The 20,137-nt window shown below is 43.4% G+C and overlaps 1 protein-coding gene and 1 long non-coding RNA gene across 2 annotated transcripts in view; one reads left to right on the top strand and one right to left on the bottom strand.

Moving 5' to 3' along the window:
* Window positions 1-735: 735 nt before the first annotated feature.
* Window positions 736-20,137, bottom strand: part of nup214 (nucleoporin 214) — a 70,917-nt gene continuing 51,515 nt past the window's right edge. The window contains 4 exon segments of the mRNA XM_065017487.1: window positions 736-4,894; window positions 8,749-8,782; window positions 9,821-9,975; window positions 19,069-19,240. Coding sequence (XP_064873559.1) covers window positions 4,852-4,894; window positions 8,749-8,782; window positions 9,821-9,975; window positions 19,069-19,240 — 404 coding nt within the window. The 3' untranslated portion in view covers window positions 736-4,851.
* LOC135571397 (uncharacterized) lies at window positions 4,702-19,526 on the top strand. The gene is made up of 2 exons (XR_010463769.1): window positions 4,702-5,076; window positions 19,045-19,526. It is a non-coding gene; the product is annotated as an uncharacterized LOC135571397 (long non-coding RNA).

Genomic DNA, 20,137 nt, shown 5'->3' with positions numbered 1-20,137 from the left:
CAACTGCAGTTAGAGAGCAATAAGTCATTATTTGACCTCTGTAGTCATCCTGAAATCTTCCAGTCACCAAAAAGGTTAGAAAAACCCCTATGTACAGAAGTAGGATCTTAATTTGAGCCAGTTTGACATAGCAGGAAAAATATATTTTTTCTCATCGCTACAACTCTGGGTCGAAAGACCCATTTTTGAGGCACTCTCACATATGTGTCATACAACTGTTAGCCCCAACCCGTTTACTGCCATTTTTGGGGTACTTCCCCTGTTGTCCAGGCCAGCACTGTTTCTTAACACAGCCAGCCGCACCAATGTGTCGGAGGAAACACCGTGCTCCCGGCAACCTTGGTTAGCGTGCACTGCGCCCTGCCCGCCACAGGAGTCGCTGATGCGCGATGAGACAAGGATATCCCTACCAGCCAAACCCTCACTAACCCGGACGACGCTAGGCCAATTGTGCATCTGGGCGCGAACCCAGAGTCTCTGATGGCACAGCTAGCGCTGCAGTGCTCTAGACCACTGAGCCACCCGGGAGTCCCCAATTAATGGTTATTTTTGTAGGGATAGATAGAAATAAAAGTGTAAGTGGAAATGACATACTTCAAAAGCCTTTTTTTACTCTGGTGTCATGGAAAGGTCAATAATGTGCTACCCTTTCTGGAATTGGCAAGGCTCCAATGTATTTCAGCATCATCCCTTGCAATACGATGAAGGTACAGTAAAACATGATGGCTACAAAGATCAAATTAGAGTTTTATTAACCTCTTTTACTGTGAGTAAACAAACAATACATGTTTAAAACAGACACTGTGGACAGAACTTTCATATCAAACATTTTTGTAGGCAAAAAAACAAAACAGAAAACCCTCTCCAAAAAATGACAAAAAGGGTATATTCTTTATTGTTGTCCAGGCCATCTTGGTCTGTGAAAGCACAGAAACATCGGTGTTAGACATGGCATGGCTGCACTGGCATCCATTATCAACTGTAGCAGGTTTGTTCTCAACTTGAAAACACACCATTTTGTTTCCTCCTGGATTAGGGGACCCCACTGGATCATCTGAAAGAAATAACCTTTTAGGGTATTCATGTTTAAACACAATTTCCTACTTGATAGGTTAATGTCCAAACAATGAACGTAGGGGACACCATTAACTAACACCAACCGAAAAGGGGGAGTTAAATCATTGGCTGAAATAAGAGGAAATTCACTCATCACTAAGCTAATACTTTATGATCACATGGGATTCAATCAGAGGCTGAATTCACAGTAAGCCGTCTACAACCAGGGCATATATAAAAAATACACACACACACACACACAGTACTGTATTATCAGAGGGGAGAAAAAAGAGATGAAGATGTTTTCATAGTAGCGAGAGTTTCCACTCTGTGCATAAATAACTAGTCTCCGCTAATAGAGCTAAGGCTGAGAGCCCCTTAAACAAGATTACTGCAGCCTTCAGTGGACACTAATGTTGATTCATATTCATTTACGATGTCCGCCACACTCCTCTCTCGACTGAAGTAAAATCGATACATCCATAGAGAAACACAAACAGTACAGATTGAGATACGGAAAATGATTTCTCTGTCCTCAGTCAGTGGATTATGTATCTGTCAGATAACTGGCTGGCTGCTGTGATGTTCGTGTCGGACAGCATTGGCTGATTTCATTGGCGCACACTCGCCGATCAAATATGAAATGTTTGCATGTAATTACTGTAAAAGCCCTAGAGGGCACAGAGACTGATGCCTGCACTTACCGTCCAATCAGACAAGGCCATACAGACAAGTATCTATGACACACACAGATGCATACACACACAGAGCAGTACTTCAAAACCTCTGACCACGTGAAGGGAACTTTGACCAGGAACAGTGGCTACATGCACTTGACATGATGTTGTTGGGATAGATAGCACTGGGCAGCTGGGAGATTGGAGGTCAACCAGGTCAAACAGCCTCCATGGTCAGAATTACTCTAGTGTATGGTAAACACACTCATCATCTAACTACACCTCTAATGCCACTGTATATTAGGCAATAGGAAAACAATGAGAAGTTTATAGTGCAAATTTGCAAACCTCTCAATAATCTTACATATGAAGCCTCTGATGTGCTCCTGTTTGCTTGCATCTCATTGCACAATAAATAAGCTGCCAGCCACAGCGAGACTGGTGATTACACTCTCCAAATCAGCCTCTAAAATGTCTGCTCTCCCGGTCTAATCTGTGTGGTGGGTCATTTTTACCTGTCACTCTACCCTCACCTGGCACCCGTGCCTCTGTCACCCCCCTCAAAAATAGTTTTTTTGTGTGAAGACAATCAATTCCAATTCTCCAGGGATGAACGGGTTGTAAAGCAAGTAAGTCCTTTCAGGGCTTATAGCTCTAAATACTACATAGAATGTCTTTGGGTAAATTAACATAGGTTGACCCCCCACACATCACTTCAGCAGGTTGACTGCATTAGTCTCAGACAGCTTGTAGACGAGCCAGTGAGTTGTAAAGGCCGGACCGACAAAGCAGCGAGAACAATGCCAATCATCCCTAGAGGTAGAGAGAAACAGAATGGTTCTTTTCATCTGGATTCCTCAAACAGCTGCCATCCCCACGAGTGTCTGTGTGACTGGCCTGCTCCCTCTGCCAGAGCCATGCACTGACGGCGAGAAAAGAGAGAGAAGACAGTGCTGCACTCGGAGTTGTCATTGTTGAGCACAACATGACACGGGAGTATGAATCAGTGCTGCACAGCTACAACACCAAGTAGACGGTCCTTGACGTGTTCAAATGAGTCAATTGCGGGAAGGAGAGAGGGTACTGTGCTGAAAACCTCTTCAGCTTAACCTCTTTAGCTACAAATCACAACAGTGCAGAGTTTTAGCTCCATGACAGGCTGCGTCGCAAAATCTATAATGCATTGCCAAGTGAGTCATCAAAACATATCAGCTATTCCACATATGTATACCTATGATTTACATTTCACACACGCACTGTGCCTCCCTGAACCGGGAAAAAATACATCAGTATGAAGGACAAGCGGTAGAAAAACATCCAGAAGCCCAATACAAATGTAACTCCCTCTCTCTAGTCTTGCCCCTCTAATACCACTGTTATCCATCTCTAATATTAGCTGCCCTGAACAGTGTGTGTGACCAATCATATCATAGCGGGCCTGGGAGGAGAATTCCACTGTTACAGTGGGAAGCTAGGACTCTTGGTCACATGTTGTGAACCCAACATTCCCCAACCACTTCAGTGTCTGATTGGCAGGGCCAGCGGGCCTGCAACATTTCCATCCATCGCCAGGCACACCAGAGGGGACAGGGCGACAGTGACATTCTCCATGGCGGTGACCATTGATGGCAATCTGATGACAGCCACATGCCAAAGAAAAGATGCCACTACACAAGACCAGCACCCCTCTATTCAATATACCCTCATTCCTGCAATGTCTTAGGCTTACATCCAAATGTCTATTAATTAATAAGGGCCAGTGAATTCCTTGATGAAGGAGAGGGCTACAAAACCATACGAAGGCTGCTCCACGTCAAAGATGGTATGCTAATTAGCAGCTAGCAAAGCCCCCATCACTGTCTAAACATAGCCCAGAGCTTCCTTACCTTTCTCCATGCTGCGTTAAAATGATTACATTTATTACATTAACCGGCCTGCTAATGCCATAGACAAAACCCCTCAGCACCTCTTTTCTCTGGACTAATGACTCAAATACTCTTAATCAAAGGTTGACTCATTAAATACATCAACATTTAGTCCAGAGGTCTAATTGTTGGGCCTTTTAAACAGTAGGCTAATCGTAAATGAAATCTCTGTTTAATAAGCACACAGCCAGACACAAAGGCAAGAGGAAAATAGCCGGAGGCTGTCATCATTAAAACAACACAGGCGATCAATTAGTGCTCATCATCAGTAGGATGCCAAAAAAAAGAAAGGGACTACATTAGATATAGATTTTAGAATTGCCAAGTTTATTTCCCATTTTCCATGTATAAAATATACACATTTATAGGAATAGGGGGTTCCAGCAGTATGGATTTTAAAAAGCAGCATACATTTTTTCCCAATATTTCAGTTCATTGTATGCAATCAAGAGAGGATACTTTTATCAACGTCCTGTCCAAGTCTTGCCTAGAGTCAGTTACTTTCTTTACTAAGAAAATACACGAGTTTTGAGAAACAGAGGACATGTTTCTTACCATAATTGCTAAAGCTTGGAAAATATGATATCTTAAAACTTCAAATGAAAGCATAGAACTTTTCCCTGATTCAAAGTGCGAACAACAAGGCTTCATTACTATTTTATAGAGCAAAGCAAAGTCCAGATGGATGAACATAAATCTACACTAGAGTTACAGTCCACAGTGGATAACAGATATATACAAACAGTATTCTATGTCATATGAATACAGGTGTTATTCCAAGAAAGTTCATGATACATTTATTATTGAATTATGACCAAAACGTTTTATTTTATTTTGCTACATTAGGTTCCCTTAGAGATGTTTCCTAGTGGATGATAAACTTAATAAATAATTACTGTACTGATTTTTAAAAATTGATACACAAAATGCCAATTAATTAATCCAACTACACATTCCACATTGTAGTTGGCCACTGATGTACTTCACGTAAGCTTATTGCGATGGTCTGTAAGGTCAGTTCCATACTATACAACTAGTTTTGGACTGTCATCTCAACCACCCCACCCACCCTCTCCATCCACCCTTCCCACTTTAAGAGACGTCTACTCAGAGAGCTTGATTGCAGAGAGCAGTGTTGACTGGCCACACACAGCATGGGTGCACTTGCCAATGGGGGGGGGGGTCTACAAAAACTAGCTTCTCCAACCCGAACTGGCTCCAAACATTTGAGAAGATCTGGAGGATAAAAATGAAGACAAACCAACATATATATAAAAAGAAGTTGCTGAAAATGGGAGTCTGGTTGGGAAGCTAGCTACCTTTGTGATGGTTTGGACTTTCCCCTTAGCCCCTGCCTGGCCCCGACTGATCAATATGAGGAGGAGTACTAAGTGCTTTCTGACAGTACTGTGAGGGATGTAAGTATTGTATACCAAGGTTATTATAGTTTTGAGATTTTCTATTTAAGTGATAATGCCCTCAAAGCCGGTGTTTGGAGGCTATATTAGCATGGGTGTTGTTAGGCTCTAAACACTGGCTTTGAGGGCATTATCACTTTTATACAACGGTTACCAACAAATTCAAATAATGATTGACATATTTTCATTAAAAACGTTAGTCCCGACACAAATTGTTCAGAGGAGCTAGCCAACAACACAGCTAACACAATCACTTCAAATATTGAAGCTGTAAAGACTGCAAAAATAAATGATGCCAGCTGATTCATGATTTCGAGTGACTGAGAAACGCTGCCTGCCTGTCTTGTCCCGACCCCTAGACGTTCATTACTATGGGAAAGCTGGAGATCGAATTTGAATATGGAAAACAATGTTGCAAATGTCGGAGACACAAGGTTTATACAAATCTCCGCTGTTGAAACCGAAATGTTAGTCTAAAAGAAATGTGAGATAATGTCTAGATGCTTTTTATAGTGGAGATCAAGTTTATAAATTGTCTGGCTGGGCTGATGAGACAGTGGATTGCGCAGTCAGATGGAACAGAGTAAATAGGAATTTTAACGTCATAGATTTAGCCGGTGGTAACTTGTAGAACAGACACCGACTGGAATGCACTTTTAACCAACCAGCATTAGACCCACCCAATATATTTTTTGTTCTTATTAGTTTTTAGATGTGTATTTGAAATTCAGTTAGTTTCAGGTAGATATCAGACTTGATTTACTAGTTTTTATTTAATTAGAGTTTAATACAATTATTTCTATTTCGTTTTTATATTATTTTAGTTTTAGGGACAGAAACAAGCCTGTGTGCAGCAGGCTAGGAGCCATTTATGTGTTGTAGGCCAATAGTCAGCTTTTTTGGGATGTCACTGTTTGACACTGGGGGTGATGGTCTGGTCATAGGTTTGGTTAGGTTTAAATCAATCTTAATGTGACTTGGATTTAAAAGGATAATCGTCGGTGTCTGACTCAGATTCGTCCTCCGAAATACAACCCAGCCAAGTCGCACTGCTTCTTGACACAATGACCGCATAACCCGGGAAGCCAGCCGCACCAATGTGTCAGAGGAAACACTGTACACCTGGCGACCGTGTCAGCGTACTTTGTGCCCGGCCCCCCACAAGAGTTGCTAGTGCGCGACCGGACAAGAACATCCCTACTGGCCAAACCCTCCCCTAACCCTGACGACGCTGGGCCAATTGTGCGCCACCCATAAACAAAGCAGTCAGTCCTTTCTTTCTCCATTCGAAAACACACAGGGTTATTTTTCATGCCCCTTTCAGAATCTTCATAACTTTCTGGGTTGCTGTATCCATTTGCAAAGCAATCAACCAGATTAGTCTAGCAGCGCCTTGAGTTTTACATTTGGGATCAAGTGTTCGGTTGAATTTTCTGAAAGGTGGCTCATTGCACAGTCTCGTGGATTTGCCAGACTGGATTAATACATTAACCAGTGCTTCTTCTCTTTTTATTGTTAGTTTATTTTGTGCACAAATGTTTACATCCCTTATAGTGAGCATTTCTCTTTTTCCGAGATAACCCTGACAGGTGTGGCATATCAAGAAGCTGATTAAACAGCATGATCCTTACACAAGTGTACCTTGTGTTGGGGACAATAAAAGGCCACTAAAATGTGCAGTTGTCACCATAGATGTACATAGCCCATCTATAATTTAGCCCAAACAACTACCTCTTTCCCTACTGTATTTATTTTATTTATCTCTCTAGTCACCCCCAAAACCAATTCTTTCTTTGGCTGCCTCTCCTTCCAGTTCTCTGCTGCCAATGACTGGAACGAACTACAAAAATCTCTGAAACTGGAAACACTTCTCCCTCACTAGCTTTAAGCACCAACTGTCAGAGCAGCTCACAGATTACTGCACCTGTACATAGACCACATATAATTTATCCCAAACAACTACCTCTTTCCCTACTGTATTTAATTCATTAATTTATTTTGCTCCTTTGCACCCCATTATTTTTTATTTCTACTTTGCACATTCTTCCACTGCAAATCTACCATTCCAGTGTTTTACTTGCTATATTGTATTTACTTTGTCACCATGGGCTTTTTTGCCTTTACTTCCCTTATGTCACCTCATTTGCTCACATCGTATATAGACTTGTTTCTACTGTATTATTGACTGTATGTTTGTTTTACTCCATGTGTAACTCTGTGTTGTTGTATGTGTCGAAATGCTTTGCTTTGTCTTGGCCAGGTCGCAATTGTTAATGAGAACTTGTTCTCAACTTGCCTACCTGGTTAAATAAAGGAGAAATAAAAATAAATAAAATAGTCTCGACGGAGAATGCAATTAGCATGGAGACTACAGGAATATCCACCAGAGCTGTTGCCAGATAATTAAATGTTAATTTCTCTACCATAAGCCGCCTCCGTCATTTTAGAGAATTAGGCAGTACGTCCAACTGGTCTCACAACCGCAAACCACATATAGCCCAGAACCTCCACATCCGGCTTCTTCAACTGCGGGATCATCTGAGACCAGCCACCCGGACAGCTAATAAAACGAAGGAGTATTTCTGTCTGTAATAAAGTTATTTTGTGAGAGAAAAAACAAATTCTGATTGCCCAGTCATGTGAAATCCATAGATTAGGGCTAAATGAATTTAATTTGACTGATTTCCTTATATGCACTGAAATCATTGAAAGTGTTGCATGTTGCGTTTATTTTTTTGTTCAGTATAAAACATAAACAGATATCCTTTCTCAGAGCATGTTGGCACAGCATTTTGCTTTCATCAATAATAATAAATGGGTATGATGAGAGGAAGAGGATGAGGAAGAAAGGGACAAAGAGGAGAGTGAGTGAAGAGAGTGGAGAAGGAAGAGGAAGATGGGGGAGATGGAGGGAGCAAAATGGGGAGGAATAAGGAGGGGAGAGAAAGGAATAGAAGAAGACGAGAACAGGAAGAAGAGCAGGAGGGGGAGAGGGTGAAGCAGAACAGAGGGAGAGAGAGGAGCTTATCTAACAAAGCCCGGGCTGCGTCGCCACTCTCCTGAGCACTTCAGATCGCATTCCACTAAAATGCACCTTGGGGGAAGTGGCTATGTGACACAGCAGCACAGGGGAGGAGGAAGGGGAGGAAGAGGAGGAAAAGGAGGGCAGAGAAAAATAGGGGAGCGGGAGAGAGGGAGGAGGTAGAGTGTAGAGAGTGGTAGATGAGGTAGGGGGAAAGGGAGAGCAATTAGGGGGTAGAGGGGGTGAGTGTCTGGGGTAAGGGTACAGAGATCAGTGGTTTGAGGGAGGAGAAGGGCGAGGGTTGAAAAAGGTACAGGAGGGAGAATAGAAAGGAGTGAGGAAGACTAGAGGGGGAGAAAAGAGTGGAGGGGGGATGGTGGGGAAGGAGGGATGATATAGTAGGAAAGCCAGCTGTGACTTCATGTTGCCCTTCAGATTCTCAGAAGTGTGCTGTGGTCACACACTTTTCCTCCACACACTACTGACAGAGACACACATGCAAGTGTGTGCGTAGGGAGGGTTCAAACACTTAGACAAATGTATACACTCAAGCACAAAGATAGACACACTTATGTGAACACAACAAATGAGCGCACACTACCGAAACACGTACCCCCACACAGAAGAGCCCAACGATGAGTGATACTTACTGATTGGACCCAAATCCACCAGCAGACCCAAAGCCTGCAAGAAAACCAACAAACACAATTAACCATGTAGATGAAGACGTATCAGTGGAAAATATTAAAACACCTCTGTATAATGTAGACTGAATCAGAGAGAAAACTACTACTATTTCCACCGTATTACCTCTGGTACAGAGCCAGTCAACCACATAAGACACAGCATAAACCACAATAATATGACTTGTTCTAGACCTAACGATCGGACATACGCAAACAGCAGCATCCAGGGCTCCAGAGCAGGAGTGGAGGGAGACAGAGGGAAAAATAAGAGGGAGGCTGGACGATTTGAAAAGTAAAAAGTGTGTGTAAGTGTGTGTGAGAGCGTGACATATTAAGAGCTAGACACAAAGCCAGAGGGAGAGAGGGCAAGCATGTGAGGGAGTAGAGGAATGAGAGAGAAATACAGTGAGAGAACAAGAAGAAAAAGAGAGAACGAGAGAGTGAAACTAAGATGGTAAAAGTGGTCTTCCCACCCTCCTCTTCCCGTTTTGAGAAAGCTGGGCCATATACAAACATTATTCTGACAGAAAGTAGCTTGCGTGGCGGCATGCGGCCATAGCAGGTATTTGGGTTAATAGGAAGCCGCTGGTGGGATTCCACCACCCCCACGGCTATCCTAGCATTAGCCTAGCACTGCATCTTGTGGCCCTGTTGTACTGCACAGCAGACAGAGTGCTGGGGGATAGCATTAGCCACTAGGCTAACTGACTGCTATTTATCCAGCCACTAATGAGTTGAGCTAACCAGTGGCTCTGCTTCAGGGGAATATGGGAAGAGACTCATTGGCAGGACTTCAAACGAAGACTTGAGCTCTTTTGTTTGTTCCTTGTTAGCATGGCTGGGAGAGTGGGGAGGAGACCGCAGGGGCAGATAAGACTAAGCCGGGTGTTGGAATCATTTCATATGCTTTGTACAGTTTTAGTAACTAGAAGAGGGAGGGAAGGGAACATGTCAATGAAGACGGAGTGCACCCCTCTAGAGTGGCATCCTCTGCACTGATCTGAAAGAACTGAATGGGTGAGATAGTAGTACACACCTCCTCCTCCCTGCTGTCCGAACGCAGAGAAGCCGCTGAGCTGAGGAGCTCCGAACCCTGACCCCTGCTGCTGCTGGGCCAGGTTACCAAAGGACGGGGCACTCTGGTTGGCCAGTGCACCAAACGACGGTGTGCTTTGTTGAGTGGAGGCAAAGCTGTGAGGGGAAAGAGAAACAAACGACTAAAAATAGATTCAGATTTAATAGATCTAACAATAACCCAATCAAAATTCAGGAAGATGTGTTGCTTAGAAAAACCATTGGTAGAATTGATTTATTTCATTATTGACACACAAACTGGGAAATATGCTGGTCAGTTTCCATCCACCCTAAATACTACATCAGTCCTGAACCCCCTGACGCCATACAGAGGGAGGTCGAATTACTATGACCTGCGCTCCTCTCTCCTCCAGGTTAGACTGTCTAGTATAGTCACTGTAGCACACTGCCCCAGTCCCTCTACTCTGCTCACATTACCATTCTAACCCAGAGGACAGGTTCCTAAAATATGCAGAGAAACAGCCTTGCCTGGAAAAATATCAGAGCCCATTACATCAAAGCATATTGCAATAATAGTTTATTTGAATTACAATGGAATAAGTCGCTGACGCTCCCACGGCACTTCCCTTACTGATCTGGGATCTGTATGTGGAGGCTGGGTCACTGTCAGGGAGAGGAGTGTGTTTTAATGTTTTATTCAGTTTAAATGTGTAGTAGAACAGTCTAAATGAAAGCTAGATGTCTTCTGTAGCTCAGTTGGTAGAGCATGGCTCTTGCAATGGCAGGATAGCTGGTTTGATTCCCGGGACCACCCATATGTAGAATGTATGCACGCATGACTAAGTCGTTTCGGATAAAAGCGTCTGATAAATGGCAGATCTTAAATGATTATATTTTGACATGGAGGCTTCAGTTGCCCTGAGTGAGATACAAGAGCAGCACCAGTCACACAGCTGTACCTCCAGGATTAGTTTTCGAGAGTCAAACATCAGCAGAGACGAGGGGAGGAGGAAGGGGAATTGACGTAGAATATAGCATGTGTGTGTGTGAGGCCGTTCAGAGAGGAGAGAGAAGGAAAGAGGGGAAGATAACAGAAACAAGGGCAAAAAGATAGTGACATTAAAGAAGAGAGTGAGACAGAGTAATGAAGAGAGAGGGGTAGAGAATAGTCTAGGCCACAGCCAGCTCAGCTGCTCTGCTGGTTCTAATCTGGGAAGCAGGCCCCTGGACCGAAATATAGGCTGACCTCTGACGTTAATACGGGAGCCAATCACTTGCCGGCCGGCCTGCCGGCTGTCTTTAACCGCTCTTGGGTCAATCCAGGACCAGGTTCATCTTTAACTACTAGGCTTGGGAGATGTACTGTTTATACCGTATACAGGGTTATTTACAAATACCACCGGTATGATTTCCGATACCTCGCGGGGGCTTCGTGCAAAGCCACTGCTTATTACTATAGGTTGATTATAACTATAATAAATCTAAGAGGTGTCAAATAAATGATATCCAACTCAGGGTTCTAGCTAAGCATTAGGTTAGCTAACTTGCCTACTTGCCTAGATGTCAAAAATCAAGCTTCTTGGTTACAGCAGGGACATTTAATACCCTCCTGGATCAAGATCCCTGTCGCCTAAATTGTTTTGTGCGTCCCCACAGAAAATATATATTTTTGGAAATAGCACCCCTTGCGTGTACTTCCGGTAATAGCTTACACCCCGGTAGGGTACAGAAACGGTATGAAAATCTGGATATCGCCCAAGCCCACTTTGTACAGCCCCACGGCTAAATTGAGGAACCACTTCTAAAGATAGGGAGGGTGACATTTACTGGCTGTAGGGAGTCCTGAGGCGTTTTATCTTTGAACTATCTTTTAATAAATCTCTGCAGAGGTTTGGAAAACAACTAAACTAGGACCGGCATTCGTAAACAACTTCAATATTTATCTTTGTGAACAGGACGACGGGTGATGACAAGTAAAAATATTACCTCACGAGTCCTGACATTATGAAAAGAACTAGACTGAAAAAAACTGACTGAACCGAGGAAAGGACTGACTGAAAACACTAAGCCTGCTGCCATTTGACAGTCCCATGGGATTAAACCCTGACAAGACAGAATTGAGAAATGACTTCAGGGCAAGGCTAGCTCGTCTTCCTGAAACCAACAGGACCTAAGGCAGAGGGTGTAAAGTGTGTGTGTGCGAGCGAGTGAGAGTAGGGGGTGGTAGAGGATTGAGGGGTGGGGATTTAGCCGGTAATCCCCTCCTGACAATTTGTGCCCAATACACGACCCCCAGGGGTAGATAGAAGGAAGGAAGGAACCAGCCCATCTTAAAATCATCTGGCAGTATGACCCCAGAGTGGGATTATCTGGGTGGAATAATCTCTCTCTGCATGGCTCCGTGGTTTGGGTCTTGGCAGAAGCAGGCCTGCACCCCAACAGGCCTGCACGTGGGGGGCGATCTGAACGGTAGGGGATGGAGGAATAATCCCATTTTCTCCCATAATCTTACAATGAGGGTTGCCGTTAAACTCGGAATAGAGGTTGACTCAGCAGGGGGTCTGGGTGGTTAGAGCTGACTGAATCCCATCCCCTGATGAATTGTGTTTAAAACATACCAGCAATGCTTGCCCTAAACTATTGTGGACTTTTCTAAACTAAATTTCAAACTCATTGAAGGCAAGACGAAGCACACAATGTGTGCCAGTAACCATATTCTCAAGTCATACCGTATAGAAAAACAGGACATTTCAGTACAATTTTATAAATGCTGACAGATAATTTGTTCATTCGACATGGAGGGAACTTTTTGTGTCAGAAAAATGTATTATGCGAGAAACGGTAGTGGAAATGCCTTAATGCGAAAATATTGATATAATAACCATCATATTGAAGTAAACTTGGAGTCACCCGATGACATGGTGTGTCGTCCTCCCACTACAAATCTGGAAACCATGCAGTTTATTACCCTACAGATGAAATAAGTTATGATGAATGTTACAGAGTGGTGAAAGTGTAAATTGATGAGCTTTATGCTCCTCTCCAATAGACAGACTCAGGGTCTTATTCTGGTGACATGATGATTGATGCTTGAATGTCATTAAATGATCCATAATAATGTCATCATGTAGACTACCCGCACTGCATCTGTGAGCTGTTGGGTAAAGCGCACATACCAAGACCAGACTGGGCACATTTGTTATTTAACGCAACAGTTGTGACAAAACTATCGGTTGAAAATGAAACGGAAACACATTGAACTTTAGATTTTTATTCAGTACAGTGCCTTCAGAAAGTATTCATACCCTTTGACTTTTTCCAAACGCTATTGTGTTACAGCCTGAATTTTAAAAAATGGCTAAATTGAGATTGTGTCAATGGCCTACAAATAATGTCAGAGGAATTATTTTTGGAGACATTTTTACAAATGAATTATAAATCAAAATCCGAAATGTCTTGAGTCAATAAGTATTCAATCCCATTGTTATGGTAAGACTTCGCTTAACAAGTCACATAATACATTGCATGGACTCACTTTGTGTTCAAGACAATGTTAATAAAACTGGTTGTTTGGATCCTGGATGCTGATTGGATGAGCAGCATTCCAAGCCATGCTGTATTGGCCATCACAGACACACCTATGCCTGCTAACAGTACCATCTAAACATTATCACTGCACCGCCATAAGAATGTCATGTTAATGTTGCCGTCTGAATCATCTCAAGTATTCATCTCAACTCGCACATAATTTCCCCTCGCTTCCAGCTTAGCATTTAGTTTGGTACAGCGAGGGTTAATATACGCCTTGCTGTCTGTCTGTCTAACCTGGAAACAATGTTTCACTTTTTAATTTTGATCTCTGTAGTACCGTACATACACTGAGTGTATAGAATATTAGAAACACCTGCTCTTTCCATGGCATAGACTGACCAAGTGAATCAAATCAAATCAAATTTTATTTGTCACATACACATGGTTAGCAGATGTTAATGCGAGTGTAGCGAAATGCTTGTGCTTCTAGTTCCGACAATGCAGTGATAACCAACAAGTAATCTAACTAACAATTCCAAAACTACTGTCTTATACACAGTGTAAGGGGATAAGGAATATGTACATAAGGATATATGAATGAGTGATGGTACAGAGCAGCATACAGTAGATGGTATCGAGTACAGTATATACATATGAGATGAGTATGTAGACAAAGTAAACAAAGTGGCATAGTTAAAGTGGCTAGTGACATAAGAATGCAGTCGATGATCTAGAGTACAGTATATACATATGCATATGAGATGAATAATGTAGGGTAAGTAACATTATATAAGGTAGCATTGTTTAAAGTGGCTAGTGATATATTTACATCATTTCCCATCAATTCCCATTATTAAAGTGGCTGGAGTTGGGTCAGTGTCAATGACAGTGTGTTGGCAGCAGCCACTCAATGTTAGTGGTGGCTGTTTAACAGTCTGATGGCCTTGAGATAGAAGCTGTTATTCAGTCTCTCGGTCCCAGCTTTGATGCACCTGTACTGACCTCGCCTTCTGGATGATAGCGGGGTGAACAGGCAGTGGTTCGGGTGGTTGATGTCCTTGATGATCTTTATGGCCTTCCTGTAACATCGGGTGGTGTAGGTGTCCTGGAGGGCAGGTAGTTTGCCCCCGGTGATGCGTTGTGCAGACCTCACTACCCTCTGAGAGCCTTACGGTTGAGGGCGGAGCAGTTGCCGTACCAGGCGGTGATACAGCCCGCCAGGATGCTCTCGATTGTGCATCTGTAGAAGTTTGTGAGTGCTTTTGGTGACAAGCCGAATTTCTTCAGCCTCCTGAGGTTGAAGAGGCGCTGCTGCGCCTTCTTCACGACGCTGTCAGTGTGAGTGGACCAATTCAGTTTGTCTGTGATGTGTATGCCAAGGAACTTAAAACTTGCTACCCTCTCCACTACTGTTCCATCGATGTGGATAGGGGGGTGTTCCCTCTGCTGTTTCCTGAAGTCCACAATCATCTCCTTAGTTTTGTTGACGTTGAGTGTGAGGTTATTTTCCTGACACCACACTCCGAGGGCCCTCACCTCCTCCCTGTAGGCCGTCTCGTCGTTGTTGGTAATCAAGCCTACCACTGTTGTGTCGTCCGCAAACTTGATGATTGAGTTGGAGGCGTGCGTGGCCACGCAGTCGTGGGTGAACAGGGAGTACAGGAGAGGGCTCAGAACGCACCCTTGTGGGGCCCCCGTGTTGAGGATCAGCGGGAGGAGATGTTGTTGCCTACCCTCACCACCTGGGGGCGGCCCGTCAGGAAGTCCAGTACCCAGTTGCACAGGGCGGGGTCGAGACCCAGGGTCTCGAGCTTGATGACGAGCTTGGAGGGTACTATGGTGTTGAATGCCGAGCTGTAGTCGATGAACAGCATTCTCACATAGGTATTCCTCTTGTCCAGGTGGGTTAGGGCAGTGTGCAGTGTGGTTGAGATTGCATCGTCTGTGGACCTATTTGGGCGGTAAGCAAATTGGAGTGGGTCTAGGGTGTCAGGTAGGGTGGAGGTGATATGGTCCTTGACTAGTCTCTCAAAGCACTTCATGATGACGGAAGTGAGTGCTACGGGCGGTAGTCGTTTAGCTCAGTTACCTTAGCTTTCTTGGGAACAGGAACAATGGTGGCCCTCTTGAAGCATGTGGGAACAGCAGACTGGTATAGGGATTGATTGAATATGTCCGTAAACACACCGGCCAGCTGGTCTGCGCATGCTCTGAGGGCGCGGCTGGGGATGCCGTCTGGGCCTGCAGCCTTGCGAGGGTTAACACGTTTAAATGTCTTACTCACCTCGGCTGCAGTGAAGGAGAGACCGCATGTTTTCGTTGCAGGCCGTGTCAGTGGCAATGTATTGTCCTCAAAGCGGGCAAAAAAGTTATTTAGTCTGCCTGGGAGCAAGACATCCTGGTCCGTGACTGGGCTGGGTTTCTTCTTGTAGTCCGTGATTGACTGTAGACCCTGCCACATGCCTCTTGTGTCTGAGCCATTGAATTGAGATTCCACTTTGTCTCTGTACTGACGCTTAGCTTGTTTAATAGCCTTGCGGAGGGAATAGCTGCATTGTTTATATTCGGACATATTACCAGACACCTTGCCCTGATTAAAAGCAGTGGTTCGCGCTTTCAGTTTCACGCGAATGCTGCCATCAATCCACGGTTTCTGGTTTGGGAATGTTTTTATCGTTGCTATGGGAACGACATCTTCGACGCACGTTTTAATGAACTCTCACACCGAATCAGCGTATTCGTCAATATTTCCATCTGACGCAATACGAAACATGTCCCAGTCCACGTGATGGAAGCAGTCTTGGAGTGTGGAGTCAGCTTGGTCTGACCAGCGTTGGACAGACCTCAGCGTGGGAGCCTCTTGTTTTAGTTTCTGCCTGTAGGCAGGGATCAGCAAAATGGAGTCGTGGTCAGCTTTTCCGAAAGGGGGGCGGGGCAGGGCCTTATATGCGTCGCGGAAGTTAGAGTAACAATGATCCAAGGTTTTACCACCCCTGGTTGCGCAATCGATATGCAATCGATAATCCAGGTGAAAGCTATGATCCCTTATTGATGTCAGTGTAGATGAAGGGGAGGAGACAGGTTAAAGAAGGATTTTTAAGCCTCGAGACAATTGGGATATGGATTGTGTAAATGTGCCTTTCAAAGGGTGAATGGGCAAGACAAAAGATTTGTGCCTTTGAATGGAGTATGGTAATAGGTGCCAGGAGTACTAGTATGAGTGTCAAGAACTGCAACGCTGCTGGGTTTTTCACGCTCAACAGTTTTCCGTGTGTATCATGAATGATCCCACCACCCAAAGGGCATGCAGACAACTGTGGGAAGGAAGCATTGGAGTCAACACGGGCCAGCATCCCTGTGGAACACTTGACACCTTTTAGAGTCAATGCCACGACAAATTGAGGGTTTTCTGAGGGCAAAAGGGGGTGCAACTCAATATTAGGAAGGTTTTCCTAATGTTTTGTACACTCTGTGTTGCGTGAACAGTGCCCAGATTAGAACTTTTTCTGAGCCAGTCGAAATCACGCATCAACGTCATTATCATGGACATATCCAAGTAAATGTCAATGTAAAAAAAAAAAGCTAAATGAAACCAAAATGCTGCTAGTGTATTGTCGTTTAATGTTTGATGTGACTGAGTTAGCTGAAGTTGGCTAGCTAGCTAGCATGCAAGCAAGCAAGTGAAAATAACGTTATCCAGACTGCATAGCAACCATTTTGCTTAGAACAGATGACAAGGCTTTTTTGCATAGCAACTATGCAAAAATAATTAACAACTGGGTCGTGTCCGTAGCAACATGACCAAAATAACTAACAACCAGATTTTTGTCCAAACTACTATACAGCTTCTGGTCAAATAATGAAATTGTATGAATTGACTTATCAAAATAAAATTAATGAAAATATGTAATTCATTATTTTAATACGTTGGTAACGGTTTTATAAAAGCAATAAGTAAATGGGTTACTTATCGCGTTTAACAACACCATATACCTGTGACTATATTCATGCTACATCACTGCCTTTTGTGCCTTATTTCTTAATTAACATGACTTTAGAATGACAACCTCATCTCTGTACCTCACACATTGCAATTATCTGTAAGGTCCCTCAGTCAAGCAGTGAATTACCAACACAAATTCAACCACAAAGACCAGGGAGGTTTTCCAATGCCTTGACCAAGGGCACCTATTGGTAGATGGGTAAAAAAAAAGAAGCAAACATGGAATACCCCTTTGAGCATAGTGAAGTTATTCATTATACTTTGGATGGTGTATCAATGGATCAACATTGTACTTACCCCACAATACTAACCACTTGACTTTTTCAAAATTGTTTTACAAGGTGGTATTAAAATGGTTTGAATAGTCTTTTTGTGTCAACAATCCACACAAAATACTAATGTCAAAGTGTGTGTGTGTGGGGTGGGGGGGGCGGTGGGGACATAAAACACTGTTTTGAGTATGTAAGTATTCAACCCCCAGAGTCAAAAATACATGTTAGAATCACCTTTTGCAGAGATTACAACTTAGTCTTTCTGGGTATGTCTCTAAGACCTTTGCACAAAAGGATTGTACAATATTTGCACATTAATCTTTAAAATATTCTTCAATCTCTGTTAAATGAGTTCTTGATCATTGCTAGATAGCCATTTTCAAGTCTTGCCATAGATATTCAAGCAGATTTAAGTCAAAACTGTAACTAGGCCACTCATTAACATTCAATGTCGTCTTGGTAAGCAACTCCAGTCTATATTTGGCCAGGGGTTTTAGGTTATTGTCCTGCTGAAAGATTAATTAATCTCCCCGTGTCTGTTGGTTTTCCTGTAGGATTTTGCTTGTGCTCCATTCCATTTATTTTTATCCCAAAAAACATCCTAATCCTTGCCGATGACAAGCATACCCATAACATGATGCAGCCACCACCATGCTTGAAAATATGAAGAGTGGTACTCCGTGATGTGTTGGATTTACCCAAACATAACGCATTGTATTCAGAACATGAAGTAAAAAAAAAAGTTTCTTTGCCGTTTTACTTTAGTGATTTATTGCAAACAGGATGCATGTTTTGGAATATTTTTTACTCTGGACAGGCTTCCTTTTCACCGTCATTTAGGGGTAAATACTTTGAAGGCACTGTACATGAAAACTTAAGCAAAAAAGTACCTTGTGTGCACTACATCATCACGCACTGATTTTTATCCACAACAAGTCAGTTTGGTGGAAACACCAGTGGTAGGAAAATACACATATATTCTTTATGCTAATGTTTTAATATTTGCATGAAAATCTGTCACCAATTGGATGGAAACCTGGCTAGTGTAGCTGAGCAGGGCTTAGGGCGGTATGCCCAAGTTGAGAAATGAGGTCGGGGGTTAGCTTGCAATTGCTTATTTACCATGTCTGAATATGAAAACACTGTCAGGGATGTGTCATCGTGCTGTCAAGCTGGAACGTGAGGTGTTGCATAACTAGCCCCTCAGGTGGCTGAAACCCTTGCTCATAATTCTTACCTTTTATTAGTCAACCTTTTTAATATACATGACAACCAACCCAGACAATATCACATACACAGCAATAAATGCATAAAAACATTTAAAGACATTCTGAAGCCTGTATGGTCAGTATTATCAAGAATATTCAGCTGTAATTTCAGAACAATTCTAAAAGTCTTCACTCTTCATATCCAATACAGGTCTAACAGGGGTGTCTCTCTTACCCGAATCCTCCCACGTTGGCGGCTGCCGTTCCCTCTCCAAACACCTTGCTGGCTGAGGAGCCCATGGGACTGCTAAAAGAGGGTGCTGAGCCAAACGCTGCTGCCCCCCCAAAAGCTGGGGAGCCCCCAAAAGCAGGAGGGCTACCGAACACAGGGGCGCTCCCAAAACCACCTGTAGGGGTACAGAGAGAGGGGTGTGTGAGGAAGGGTCAGGTGGTTGACTTTGCATTTGATAAAATACGTGTGAGAGGGATGGTTACATGAATACGCTTGACATGTGTATGAGCAATATTGTTGTATTGGTTGAGACGGGGGATGGAAGAACGTCTCAGGGGACACTAACCATACATAATAGCAAAGGCTTCAAAAATAGAGGCACCGTTTACCTTATTCCTACATTTTGAGCCATGTGTATATGTCACAGCTGGTGATGCCCTAAAAATAACATCCCAACATGATTAATAATGTTGTATTATCATCTGCTCTACAACACTCCATTTCCGGTCAGGGACAATTGCTCTCACACACACATAGCATAAGGGCTAGGAGGGCTTGACGGGAATTGATTGCCAACCACACACTCTCTGGGGCTGAGAAAGGAGGAGTTAAAGAGAGGGGAGCACTGAAATTACAGCCTGGCTACGAGACGAGCACGGCCCAGTGAATAATTGATTGAGCTAATGTAATAGGATTACATTCCTTGGAGCAGCACTGAAAACCCCCAGGTCCCGTATTCACAAAGCCTCTCAGAGTAGGAGTGCTGATCTAGGATCAGTTACTCTTACTCTGAGAGGCTTTGTGAATATGGGCCTAAGAGTTTAGGGGTAGACGCCTATGATAAAGCTAGGAGAGGTGATGTCCTTTGGCAGTGCCAGATAGCTAGCTGAGTAAAATGCCAAGACAAAACTGCAGTGGTAATAACTTTTGGGGAACGCTATGACTTTCTATTTGCTAAGACATGCTATAATTTTAGCAAGCTTGAGGAAATATTAGAACTGCGTTGACAAAATGTATGCTATGACTGCTCTGGCTAAATAGACACCAAGACTGTTCACTAGCTATGAAAGAC

The sequence above is a fragment of the Oncorhynchus nerka genome, linkage group LG4 (genome assembly GCF_034236695.1).
Source record: "Oncorhynchus nerka isolate Pitt River linkage group LG4, Oner_Uvic_2.0, whole genome shotgun sequence".
Classification (NCBI taxonomy): Eukaryota; Metazoa; Chordata; class Actinopteri; order Salmoniformes; family Salmonidae; genus Oncorhynchus; species Oncorhynchus nerka.
This window is presented reverse-complemented; position numbering and strand designations above follow the sequence as displayed.